Source organism: Schistocerca nitens, chromosome 8, assembly GCF_023898315.1.
Source record: "Schistocerca nitens isolate TAMUIC-IGC-003100 chromosome 8, iqSchNite1.1, whole genome shotgun sequence".
Classification (NCBI taxonomy): Eukaryota; Metazoa; Arthropoda; class Insecta; order Orthoptera; family Acrididae; genus Schistocerca; species Schistocerca nitens.
Genome location: NC_064621.1, coordinates 58,753,040 through 58,765,721, shown reverse-complemented (window position 1 = coordinate 58,765,721; position 12,682 = coordinate 58,753,040). Strand labels below are relative to the sequence as shown.

Sequence of the window (12,682 nt, the reverse complement as noted above, 5' to 3'; positions counted from 1 at the left end):
TGTATGTGTGCCAAGGTCAAGCGGGTAGTCACCAATTGAGTTTGCCTCCTAAGTGGCGGGAAACTGCTGAGTAGTGACAGACTGTTTTTAACGTGGCGTGTCCACCGGTGCCAGGGAGGCGCAATATCGTAATGCAATGTGCCCTGGAGTAAGCCTGTATCTGAGAACTGCTGGGCATGGGACACTTGAGAGGTTAGATCTGTGTTGTGTACACAGTCCCGCGTAGTCAGCGCGTACACAACTTTTCCACTAGAGCGCGCCCTGCTAAGCACAACAGCGCAGGCGCAGCGCTCGTCCGTCTCCGCACTACGAGATGGCACTGCCTTAGAGATGGACCAAATTCTGCTTCCGCCGATCCGCATATTAATATGTAACGCAGCCAATGAGATTGCTGCTAACGTAGAACCTTTTCTTCTAGCGGATCACACTTGCGCAGTGATACTTGAATGCGCGAGGTATTATAACGAGTGTACAGACCTCCGATTAGCCAGTCTGCATTAGTCTGTACCAGTCTATAGTCAAGTTTCAGTCTGCACCTAATAAGATTACCATATTCCTGTACATAGCCATGAAGATAAATGTATAGGCACTTTGTCAAGTATCAGAGATGTGAGAATAAGATTAACGTACCAAGACCAAAGGAACTTCAGATTGTCAATTTTGGTCACCGTCAATCTGCTACTCTAAGCGTGCAAGTGGCATTTCTATCGTCTGACCAAACGGCAGAAGATAAACACGCCAAGATAAGACCACGAGACGTATTGCTGACATTCGCCTACTTCGTTAGAGCGACGAGTCAAATAATCTGATGGTGTGTGTACCGAGGGTCTTACAGTACGCACACCGCAATCTGTAACGCGGAGTGAGATCAGAGCATATGGCCCTTTTGCGCTTGGAGCAAGGCACTCGCAGCCGTCAGTTTGGCGCCAAGCTAAATAAACTGGCGTTGATTCTGGTAAGAAAAGGTAAGAGCAGTTACCACAGCATAATGTAAATTCATTCTGTAGAGGAAGAACAGAACGCACTTGAGTGCACGTGGAGAAGGCCTCATTAGCTGAGACACGAAATGTGGTGTCACCGCCAGACACCACACTTGCTAGGTGGTAGCTTAAATCGGCCGCGGTCCATTAGTACATGTCGGACCCGCGTGTCGCCACTGTCAGGATCGCAGACCGAGCGCCACCACAAGGCAGGTCTCGAGAGACGTACTAGCACTCGCCCCAGTTGTACGACGACGTTGCTAGCGACTACACTGACGAAGCCTTTCTCTCATTTGCCGAGAGACAGTTAGAATAGCCTTCAGCTAAGTTAATGGCTACGACCTAGCAAGGCGCCATTTGTACCACTGCATGTACCTCAAGATACTCACTTGTATCATCCAGAATGCTGTATACCAAAGGACGATATAAAAGTTAAGTGTTCTAGTAGCTACGTTCTTTTCTTTATCACATTCATTACGAATCCTGTTCCAGACTCGCGCCAGTCGGCGTGAGTTGACGCGTGCCCCTTCGGCTACTTCACTGTGGACTGGCTGCCTTAACAGTCCAGTACACGAAATATGACAGGTAGTGGGAACCATTGGTTGCCTGTTTCAGAGCTCCAGTACTCAAAATCCTCAAAATGGCTCTGAGCACTATGGGACTTAACATCTGAGGTCATCAGTTCCCTAGAACTACTTAAACCTAACTAACCTAAGGACATCACACACATCCATGCCCGAGGCAGAATTCGAACCTTCGAATGTAGCGGACGCACGGTTCCAGACTGAAGCGCCTAGAACCACTCGGACACTCTGGCCGGCTTAAAAATCCTCACTATGAGTTAATTACGAAGGGCGTTCAATAAGTAATGCAACACATTTTTTTGTGCAAGTAGATGGGTTTTATACAGGATTCCAATGCACCATATTATTCCTTACTGTTTGGTTACAAAATCCTGTTTTCCAACATAATCTCCGTTCAGTGCGACGGCCTTCAGCTACCTTTGTGGGAGGACCAGCACGCCCGCATGGTACCACTCTACTGGTCGACGTCGGAGCCAGCGCCCTGCTGCATCACTGACCTCACTCCCAGGTCTCTGTGGGCCTTCTGCAAAGGCCTGTGCGTATCTGCGATGCTCTGGTTTCCCGCCAAAAGAAACTCAGTGAGAGCTCCTTGATTGGATCACATCTCCGTTACAGACCCATTTTTAAGACTACGCTGTCTACCGGAACTTCACGAAGTATATGAGCTGAAGTGATGATGGCCCACGGCAAATTGGCCGAGGAAAAAAGTATGTGCTGCATTAGTTATTGAACGACCCTCTTATATTAAAGTTGAGTATGGAAGGAACACGGCTGCCTTACTAGGGCAGATCTGACCGGCCAGCACTAGGAAGAATCACTGTCATTGGCCATCAAAGCCACGCACAAGTCACTCTCTCAAAGAGACAGAAAAAAACTCTTGGTTTTTTCCTTCACCTTGTGAGAATGCTCTGGACGGAACGCCTTTGATGCTTGGATGTGAGAGAGGAACTTTGATTCCAAGCTCCGATAGAGACAAAATAACTTAATTTTGCAGCCGACATCGTGGCTGTTCACTGCCACTGGTAACTGCAAGTAGGTGCTCAGCGACAGCATTCGCAAACCGTGTTATAGGATGTAAGCGTGAATTTTTATGATTGATGTTAGGGCTTCCGTATTTTTTTTTTTTATTGAAGTACGTTTATTAACAATCTTGAGCTCAGTTTGCACTCAGTCAAGATTGTACATGCATGTGTGATTTTTCTGTAGTTCTACCTTTCCGCCGCGCGGGATTAGCCGAGCGGTCTGGGGCGCTGCAGTCATGGACTGTGCGGCTGCTCCCGGCGGAGTTTCGAGTCCTCCCTCGGGCATGGGTTTCTGTGTTTGTCTTTAGAATAATTTAGGTTAAGTAGTGTGTAAGCTTAGGGACTGATGACCTTAGCAATTAAGTCCCATAAGATTTCACACACATTTTAACATTTTTTTCTCCGTTTCCTCTTTGATTAATATTTGGAAATCACTGTGAGGTTCTGTAAAGTTACTTGTTCCCCCAAATGCTGTGTCTTCTCTAACGTACTGATCTCATACTCATTATCCGATATTTGCCAAGGTGTTGATATTTTAATTCTATTGAAACAAGCGTTAATATTCAGTGAACATAGCGGTTCCTCGTCTTTGTGCTAAATTTCAAGCCTGCATGGAGTCTTAATGAACAGTGTTTTATAGAGACCAGTGCTTCTTTCAGAAGTTTCAGTTACTCCCTATTTTTATCATTTTTCAGTTACATCACCCATGTTTCACGTATGCTAGGGCCATTCCTGTTTAATAAATACAATTCATTAAGGGCTGTAGGGCGTCAAACGGGCCGACTTGGACCAGGAGAGGCATAATACGACATTTTAATTTCCACTGTCTACAGTTTTACAAATAAATTCGTAAAACATTGTCAACATGACCAAAAAGGATTCAGGATTCACACTCAGAGCAGTGGAAGTTCAAAAACATAACAAAATAAATTTGTTTTACATGTGAAATTTCATCATTTTTCACTTATTATTGGCTCCATTTGTTGCTATAGGTACATTTTTCTTCATAAGTATGAGAGATTCTTCGATGAATTTTGCACAGCATACAAACCATATTTACAGGTGTATGAAACTCTAGAATTTTCCAAATCTATTAAAAACTGAGGTAAAATTGAGCTAATTAACTATGAAATTTGACTTTTATCTAAACATGAACTTTAAAATGTAACACCTGTTTCACTTTTTCACAAATTAATTAAATTCTACAGTTGCTTAATTCACATGATGCTATAGGGAGTGATCTATTTATTGGAAAGGTTATCCGGTGCAGGTCTTTCTGAAATCACAGGCGTATGCGAAGTTTCAGCCATAATTTCAGAAAGCTAGAAAGAATCAGAGCACTTACTGAACGAAATGGACAGTTTACTGAGCACAGAATAAGGACAGAGAGTACACCAAAGGAAGACGAAACGGATAAAGAGTAGCAGAAATGTGAGTAATGATAAAAGTAACATCATAATTGGGGACCACGAAGCAGACGAAGTGATGGAATTCTGCTATCTTGGCAGCAAAAGAATATATGAAGGACGAAGTAAGGAGGACAAAAAAACAGACTAGCCCAGGCAAAGAGGGCATTCCTGACCAAAAGAGGTCTGCTAGTACCAAAAATCGGCTTTGAGGAAGAAGTTACTATGATTGTATGTCTAGAGCACAGCATTGTACGGGAGTGAATCATGGTGTAGGGGGAACGGAGAAGAAGAAACTCGAAGCGTTTGAGATGTGGTGCTATAGAAGGATGCTGAAACTTAGAGGGATTGGTAGGGTCTGAAATGAAGAGGTTTACTGAAGAATCGGGGGGGGGGGGGCGATAGGAATTTAGGGAAACATTGATAAAACAAAGGGGACACTGTGATAGGAGATCCGTTAAGACGTCAGGGAATAACTTCCATTGTCTAGAGGGAGACATAGGGGATGAAAATTGTAGGGGAAGAACGAGACTGAGATATATCCAACAAATAATTGAAGACTTTGAGTGTAACTGATACTCTGAGATGAAGAACCAAAAGGACTGTAGCACCCAAGGGAAACCGCCAAGTTTTGTGAGTTCGAAACATAACGAAGGGAATATTATGAGACAGCAAATACTGGCCGCTGGGCGCGACAACAGCCAGATCTTGGAGGGGTTTACATAAAATGCCAGAGGCTCCTAAACGCATCGGGAGTGGCTACAGTTGTGTATAGCGATATCACTCAAAGCTGTAAAACCAAGAGTGGTTTACTTGCAGGCAAGAAGCAAGTGTAAGAGAGGATAAAGGGGGAGAGTCCTTGGAAAGGGGCACCTACAGGCCATGGAGAGCCTATAACAGGTCCACTCATTCAGCCTTCGAAGAATAGTGCACAATTAGAGCCAATGAGATGGTGAGGGCCTTTCAACAACACGCCTTGTTAGGGACTGGCGGAAGCGAAGGGAAAAGCTGATTGAAACTCTGAAGCCGGACGCTCTGAGTAGTCAGCTGCAGTCAGAGTAGATAGTAGTATCAGCAGGGTCAGCCGAAGGGAGTGGCGAGGCAGGACTTTGTTACCTGCTGCAGTGCTTGCAGTGCACGTGATGGAACCCTAGTCGTTTAGCTAGGGACTTCTGCATGTCGGGTCGTGGGTGTGGGCTCAGTTAGTGCTGCCAGTTTCACTTGTAAGTGGACGGTACGGTGCTAGTCAGTTACCGTCTGTATGTAGAGACTTGGTCTTTTTGTGGGTTCAGTTCCTTTAGATGAAATATGGCTGGAGTTGATACTGTTTTCTGAATGAAGTCAGAAGTTGTACAACACCCACAGTGTTCGACATTTCAATACCTGTAGTTATTCTAAGCCTTACTTTTTGTAGTAACGGCATTTTAACAACGCAGTCAATATTTCCTTTCTCTTTAGCCAACCGACTATTCACCTCTTCTCGAACCCTGTCTGTCACACAATCCCCAAAAGATCTACTTTTGAGACGCGAAGGGATTACTAAAGGGTGACACAGAAGTTTATTTGCAGGAGAATATTTTGACTCTGGCGACTGAACCTCTCTTGTATCAGTTGGAATAGAATGACTAAGTGGGTGAGGCGGCAACGTACGCCGGTGATGTCCAGGCTGTGGTGTTGAGGAACTCAAGAACTGAACTGGAGAGAATGGGAAACGGTGTCCTTTACCAGATCCAGGCATGGTGCAAAAACAACAAATTAATCATAGTCCTACAAAAAACGTCAAAACTCTAGAAAGATCAATTTTCATTTCAGGGGAATACTACAGATTAATTACAAATCATCCCCATCATCAGAAAAACATTTGGAGTTCAGCGAGACAAAAGGCATAATCTCATACCACATTCAGAAAGTCACACACAAAACAAACAACATTATGCACGATATTTCCAACATCTCCACAGCTCATTACAAGCTAACGTAGCATGCAGTGAGAATCTATGACGGTGCCATTCTTATGTTTTAAAGTAAGTGGTTCAAATGGCTCTGAGCACTATGGGACTTAACTGCTGAGGTCATCAGTCCCCTAGAACTTAGAACTACTTAAACCTAACTAACCTAAGGACAGCACACACATCCATGCCCGAGGCAGGATTCGAACCTGCGACCGTAGCGGTCGCGCGGATCCAGACTGAAGCGCCTAGAACCGCTCGGCCACATCAGCCGGCTTTTCTGCTTAATGTGAATCTTTCTGTTGCTGAATGTATGTGATGTATTCTATATTTGTGGCATTGTGATCGTGTAAGTGTATTGCGTGCTTCTAGTTGTGTGTTACTAGATTTCACTACTCCAAATGAGTAGGTCAGTATTGGTATAGCATAAGTATTTATACCTTTTGTCTTGTTTCTTGCTGTCAATTCTGTTTTCAGTATTTTTGTTAGTCTTTGTCTATATTTTTCTTTTAGTTCTTCTTTAATATTTGTATTTCTATTCCTATTTTTTGTCTGTATCCTAGATATTTATAGGCATCTGTTTTTTCCATCGCTTCTATGCAGTCGCTGTGGTTATCCAATATGTAATCTTCTTGTTTAGTGTGTTTTCCCTTGACTATGCTATTTTTGTTATATTTGTCTGTTCCAAAAGCCATATTTATATCGTTGCTGAATACTTCTGTTATCTTTAGTAATTGGTTGAGTTGTTGATTTGTTGCTGCCAGTAGTTTTAGATCATCCATGTATTTATGCTTATCCATGTATTTATGCTTATTATTATTATTATTAATAATTTGATTATTGTAATTATTATTGTGCTGAAACAGGACTTTATTATCAACTATAATATGTAGCAAATTTGAAAAGAGATGTAAACTCAAGCCGTTATAAACATATATATATATATATATATATATATATATATATATATATATATATAATTGTTTTGAAGGCACAAAAATAAATAACACATAAAATAAATAAATAAATAGTAATTAGTGGCACATAATGAAAGTTAAACTTAGGATCTGTTAGATGAGGATTATTTTGACTTTCGAAAGAGCGGCAGTTCTAGGGGTTGGGCCTTATAATGAAAGGAAAACTTGATGAAAATCGTGACGCGTTCATAGGATCTGTCGCCTTAGATAAAGCGTCCGACAAGTTGGTGCAAGATGTTGTATATAGGAAGGTTGCATCGCCTGAAGTCTGTAGACAAATGCTGGAAGTCGTGCGAAAAATCGATGATTGTTGCAATGACTAGCGATTGATCCTAAACGTAAATAAATGTAACATAGCGGTCGTAAATACGCAAAGGAATCCATTACGCTATTCGTGAAAATCGCAGAAAACAGTAACAACCTAACATACCTAAGAGCAACCATCCAGAACTCCATAAAGTGATATAACCGCTAATTACAGGAGAGACGGATGCGAGCCTGAAATGTGTTGGAAGAATCCAAGGAAATGTAATCCATCTGCGAAAGGAGTGGTTCACAAAACACTTGCTCGACCTACTCTCGAGTACTGTTCATCAGTCTGGAATCATTACCAAGCAGAATGAACAAAAAATTTAGAGAAAATCCAATGAAGAGGGCGTGTGTAGTCAAGGGATCATTTACTAAGAACGAGAGCGTTACGGAGATGACCAACGAACTCCGGTGGCAATCGCTACAAAAGCGGCCATTTTCAGATTCCGATAGCATAACTTCGATGAATAATCGGTAAACATATTACTTTCTTCCACACAAATCTCGCGAAATGACTAGGACAAGAAAATTAGCTCATAGAGAAATTTATCGACAGTCTCTCTTCCATTGCCAGTCGCGAATGGAGGAGGGAAGGGGGGAAAGTGACAAAGGTACCAGAAGTACCTCAGCTATATACCGTGAAGTGGGTTTTACAATATACAGGAGGTTTAAAAAGAAGTGTCACGTACTCCTGCAGGGGGTAGTATTTGTCAAAACTAGAAGGAAAGTCCTTATAACCGCACAGGGTCATTCCGTGACGAGGTTACAAACATTCAGGGACGATAGGGAAGGGTAAATATATTAATTTGACGTAAGAGACCTTGACCTATTTGAAATGCGTAAGCGAAAATCAACTCAAGTTTCACGTTAGCCTCAGGCGGCGCTCAAACTATGATCTCCAACTTACGTACCGTCAACATGACAAACAGAGTTCCCGCTGAATACTCCCCAATACCCGCAGATAATTTCACCTGCCGATGGACTAGTAACGCCACACGTGACTTGCTGTCAAGGAGACTGAAAATCTTGTCTCCAGTATACTCGTAATGAATTCCATTTACCAGCACAAGTTTCACAACATGCTACATGGCATTTCTAAGTGTCAAAGCATCCAAGATGTCCTCGGACAAAGTTCTGTCGTGTCTGTTCCAATATCCCGAGTGTCGTTTGAACAGTGTCGCAGGCAGCGAGATTTCTTGCTAGATCTTCTTAATTCTCGACAGGTATCTCGTACACAAGACTTTTCACACGGCCTCACAAGAAGAAATCAAGTGGGATGAGATGAGGTGAACGTGCTAAGCACGAAACTGGACCTCCTCTGTCTGCCAGCTTTCCAGGGATGTCTGATTTAGGTGTTCACGAACCCTCAGTTCAAAGTGATGTGGGGCTCCATCATGTTGGAACCACACGCGCCGACGGATAACATGTAGGGTACGTTCCAGAAATTTGGCTTCTACGTTCTAATAAACACTATGTACACTGGTACATGTATGATTTTCGCTTATAGCTTACGACTGGGTCGTTTCTGGACCAGGGTCCCTTACCTCAAAGTGACCCATTTACCCTTCTCCATCATCCCTGACAGTTTGCGTAACACCATCACGGAATCAGCCCGTATGCTGGGAAAGGAATACCTGATGAGATATGGCCTATTTTACTTTTGACGATTAAAATATGTAGTATTCAGGATTTACAAGAGATGACACGGTTAATTACCGTAATACGCACACATGGGCAGATGGAAATCATCGAGCAATCATGGAGGTGAGGCTTCAGGGTCGCTTCAGTACTAATGTATGAGCAGCAGTTGTCGAGGACAGATTCAGACCGAACAGTTGACGGGTGCTCCGTGTCATCGATCTCTGCTCGATGAATTACCAGCACTACTGGAGGTCGTTACACTTGCAGGAAGACAACGGCTCTAGCTTACTCACGACGGGGCACCAGCCCTTTTTCTACTGACCGTGCGACGGTACCTCTCTGTTACGTTCCGTGGGCACTGGATGGGTCGAGGAGCTCTGATAGGACACCCTCGCTCACTGGGCCTCAATCCGTTGGGTTTCTGATTGAGGGGTCAATTAAAGGATTTGATGTGTGCCCGACAATGTCGAGGCGTTACAGGGGCGCATGACCGATGCGTGTGACGCAATCCGGATGGAGGCAGATGTTTCAAAAGAGTTCGCGAGTCACCGCAGAGACGCACTGAAGGATGTGTCACGATACGTGGTACCCCGTACAACACTGGCTGTAGTGTATACTTCTGCATAGCAGACAGATGGGAATGACAGAGCAGATTGGCACATGTCTCAACAGGTTTCCAGGCATATCATTACGTAGACTTTTGGTCTAATTTTGACGAACATTGTCTCCTGTAGGAATCACACGGTTTTGAAATACCTTACCGATGTAGATGTACGAGGGCGTGCTGAAATGTGATGCCTAATTGTTTATGTGAAAACTCTTAAAGTTTATTAAGTAAAACAAACGTTATGTCTACATATTTATTTCTCAGAATCCTCACCGTTTTCTCCCAACGAGAGATCATTTTAATGAAACCGTCACCTCTGCTTACACAGCTTGATTACTGTCAAAGTGAAGTCCTCGAAGGTGTTCTTTAAATTTTGGGAACAGGTGAAAATCAGATGCTGCCCAGTCAGGACCATATGAAGGATGATCGATGACAGTGAACCCAAGCTGTCGGAGTGTTGCAGATGTCGCATAGCTCGTGTGTGGTCAGGCATTTGTCACGTCGAAGGAGAGGGCGCTTCGTGTGTGAACGACCTCTTCGAATTCGAAACTGGATTATAGCACGCTGTTTCTCAGGCACCGACGTAGTTACGTCACACACCACCATATTACGCGCTAAAGTTCGTATTCCTCTAGCGGCAGAGGGCTTTAAATATGTGGACACGAAGAACCAAAAGAGTAGAATGTTAATAACGCTTGTTTTATTTAGAAAGCTTTAAGAGTTTTCGCATAAAATATTCGGAGTCATTACTTTTCAACATCTCCACGCAGTTGGTGCAGGAAGTATATGCCGCGATTACTTACCGTCCGGGAATTGCATTCGGGCGGCGGCGGCGTGTTGCAGGAAGTACTGCGTGCACGCCAGACCCTCAGCTCCGTCGCCGAAGTCGCTCTTCCAGCCGGCGATGAAGTGCGTCGCCCGGGGGCCGAACACCGCACCCGCGAACAGCCTCTCCAGGGTGCGCTCGCAGGCGTAGATCTCCGCCAGCAGCTCCGACACCGCCTCCGTGTCCTGCCGGACACCACACAAAGCAACGTGTTGCCCGGTGTTGGGGGCCGTCTTGGTCGGTATTACACTATCAAGTCTCCTTGTCTAAGTTGATATGTCAAATATTTATGTCAAACAAATGTGATTGTGTAATAGGGAACATGGTCAAATCTCGCCTGTCATCACATAAATATCATCAAATGTAGGGCTTCGCTGTAGATTTAATCACAAAAGTCGATTGTCTTCTGTTCTCTGCAATGTGAAATGTTACTACTTGGAGCGCTAGCAACGCTGTTGCGTTCTGTCACCAGTACTGTGTTTGTAAACATGGCTGCGAAGTTTAATTCGTCTGTGCCGTCAACTACAAAATTAATAGAAATGTATGAAGCTGATGAGGCGGTTTACAATGTGAGGCACCCTGAGTACAAAAGCAGATTAAGAAGACTGGAGAGAGCAGTGAGATATGGACCGGGTGCACTGCTGACGAACAAGAAAAAGAAAATTAATGGCCTCCGCTCAAGCTACTCTCACGAGAAAGCATAAGTTCGTTACGACATACGTATTTCATTATACATATTCTGAGCTCTCCAGTCTTCTTAACCTATTTTTTACTCAGGATGCCTCACATTGTAAAGCGTCTCATCAGCTTCATACATTTCTATTAATTTTGTAGTTGGGGGACACAAAATGTAATTATTACTTTGATCTACAGTAAAAATAGTTCTTAATTCACATAAAGTGTATTGAAAATTTATTTGCTTTCACATATTGGTACCTTAGTGCTTTATAAATTGCTTCACACGTTTCAGGTATTACTTTAGTTAATGTGCACTGTGGTATTCGAGTGCTGTACTGTAAGCTAGAGTAAACTCTCTCCTGTATCGAGAAATCGGAGTGTTACTGTGAGCCTTTCTTCTGCAGATACAGCAATTCTTAAGTGAGTATTGTGGTTTCTGATATGACGAGACACTGCACTGAGCAAATACTGAAATGTTATCCATTCTCAAGTGATTTATGTACGACTTGACGCCCTCTATTAGAAGCTCACGTAACAAATTTTGTTGAATGCTGCTATCGTCTCATCGTAAAACCCACGGGTTCACCCAGGTACGTTTCTTTTTTTTAACCCCGCTTCTCTTCCAAATGAGCACACAGTGCAGTTGGCCGGCCGCGGTGGTCTAGCGGTTCTGGCGCTGCAGTCCGGAACCGCGGGACTGCTACGGTCGCAGGTTCGAATCCTGCCTCGGGCATGGGTGTGTGTGATGTCCTTAGGTTAGTTAGGTTTAAGTAGTTCTAAGTTCTAGGGGACTTATGACCTAAGATGTTGAGTCCCATAGTGCTCAGAGCCACTTGAACAGTGCAGTTGTGGCACATGCAACTGCTGCGCATAATAACAAGTTACTGTTATCAGCCATCTTGAAATTTGACCAAAATTTTAATGACAGTACAATACCCTATTTTAGCGCCACGTCAAATATCTTTGTCAAAAAAGTTTGACGAATATTTGACCACATATTTGATCAAACCTTTGTCAAAGAAATACCGGCCTTAAGAGTGCGGGCTATAACTGTTTCTGGTTCTTTCGCTTCCAGTTGAAATAGAAAACTTAATTTGGTACCTTATGAAAGCGTGATATATTATTATGTAACTCTGCAAATATCACGTTTCGTACTCCTACAGGGAGTGTTCATAAAGTAGTGCAAGTGTTGTTATACAATAAAATATTGAAGATGTACACCGAAAGCAAAATAAAACTAGTACACAAAATATCTCATGCACCTCGAGACACGAAACTCACCACTGTACCTGAGACAAATGATTAGAGTATCAGAAAAATTGTTTGATTTATGCAAGAGATAGAGGTTCACGAATTGAGCAAGTCAATAACGCGCAGGTCCACCTCTGACCCTTACGAAAACAATTATTAGGCTTGGCATTGACTGACAGAGTAGTTGGATGTCCTGCTGAGGGACATCGTGCAAATTCTATCCAACTGGCGCGTTAGATCGTCAGCTTCTCACCTGGGTGGACGAGACTGACCATAATGCTCCAAACGTTCTCAATTCAGGAGGGATCCCCACGACCTTGCTGGCCACGACAGGGTTCGCCCAGCACGGCGACAAGCGACAGGAACTGTTGCTGTGTGTGGGCGGGCAATATCTTGATGAAATGCAAGCCGAGGATGATGTACTGTCCGCAGTAGAAATATTACAAAAACTT

At 43.5% G+C, this 12,682-nt stretch overlaps 1 protein-coding gene across 1 annotated transcript in view; it reads right to left on the bottom strand.

Moving 5' to 3' along the window:
* The window catches only part of LOC126198660 (uncharacterized), a 178,200-nt gene that overhangs the window by 85,391 nt on the left and 80,127 nt on the right, over positions 1-12,682 (bottom strand). The window contains exon 2 of the mRNA XM_049935135.1: positions 10,279-10,486. Within this exon, the coding sequence (XP_049791092.1) occupies positions 10,279-10,486 (208 nt within the window). The remainder of the gene's footprint in view (positions 1-10,278; positions 10,487-12,682) is intronic.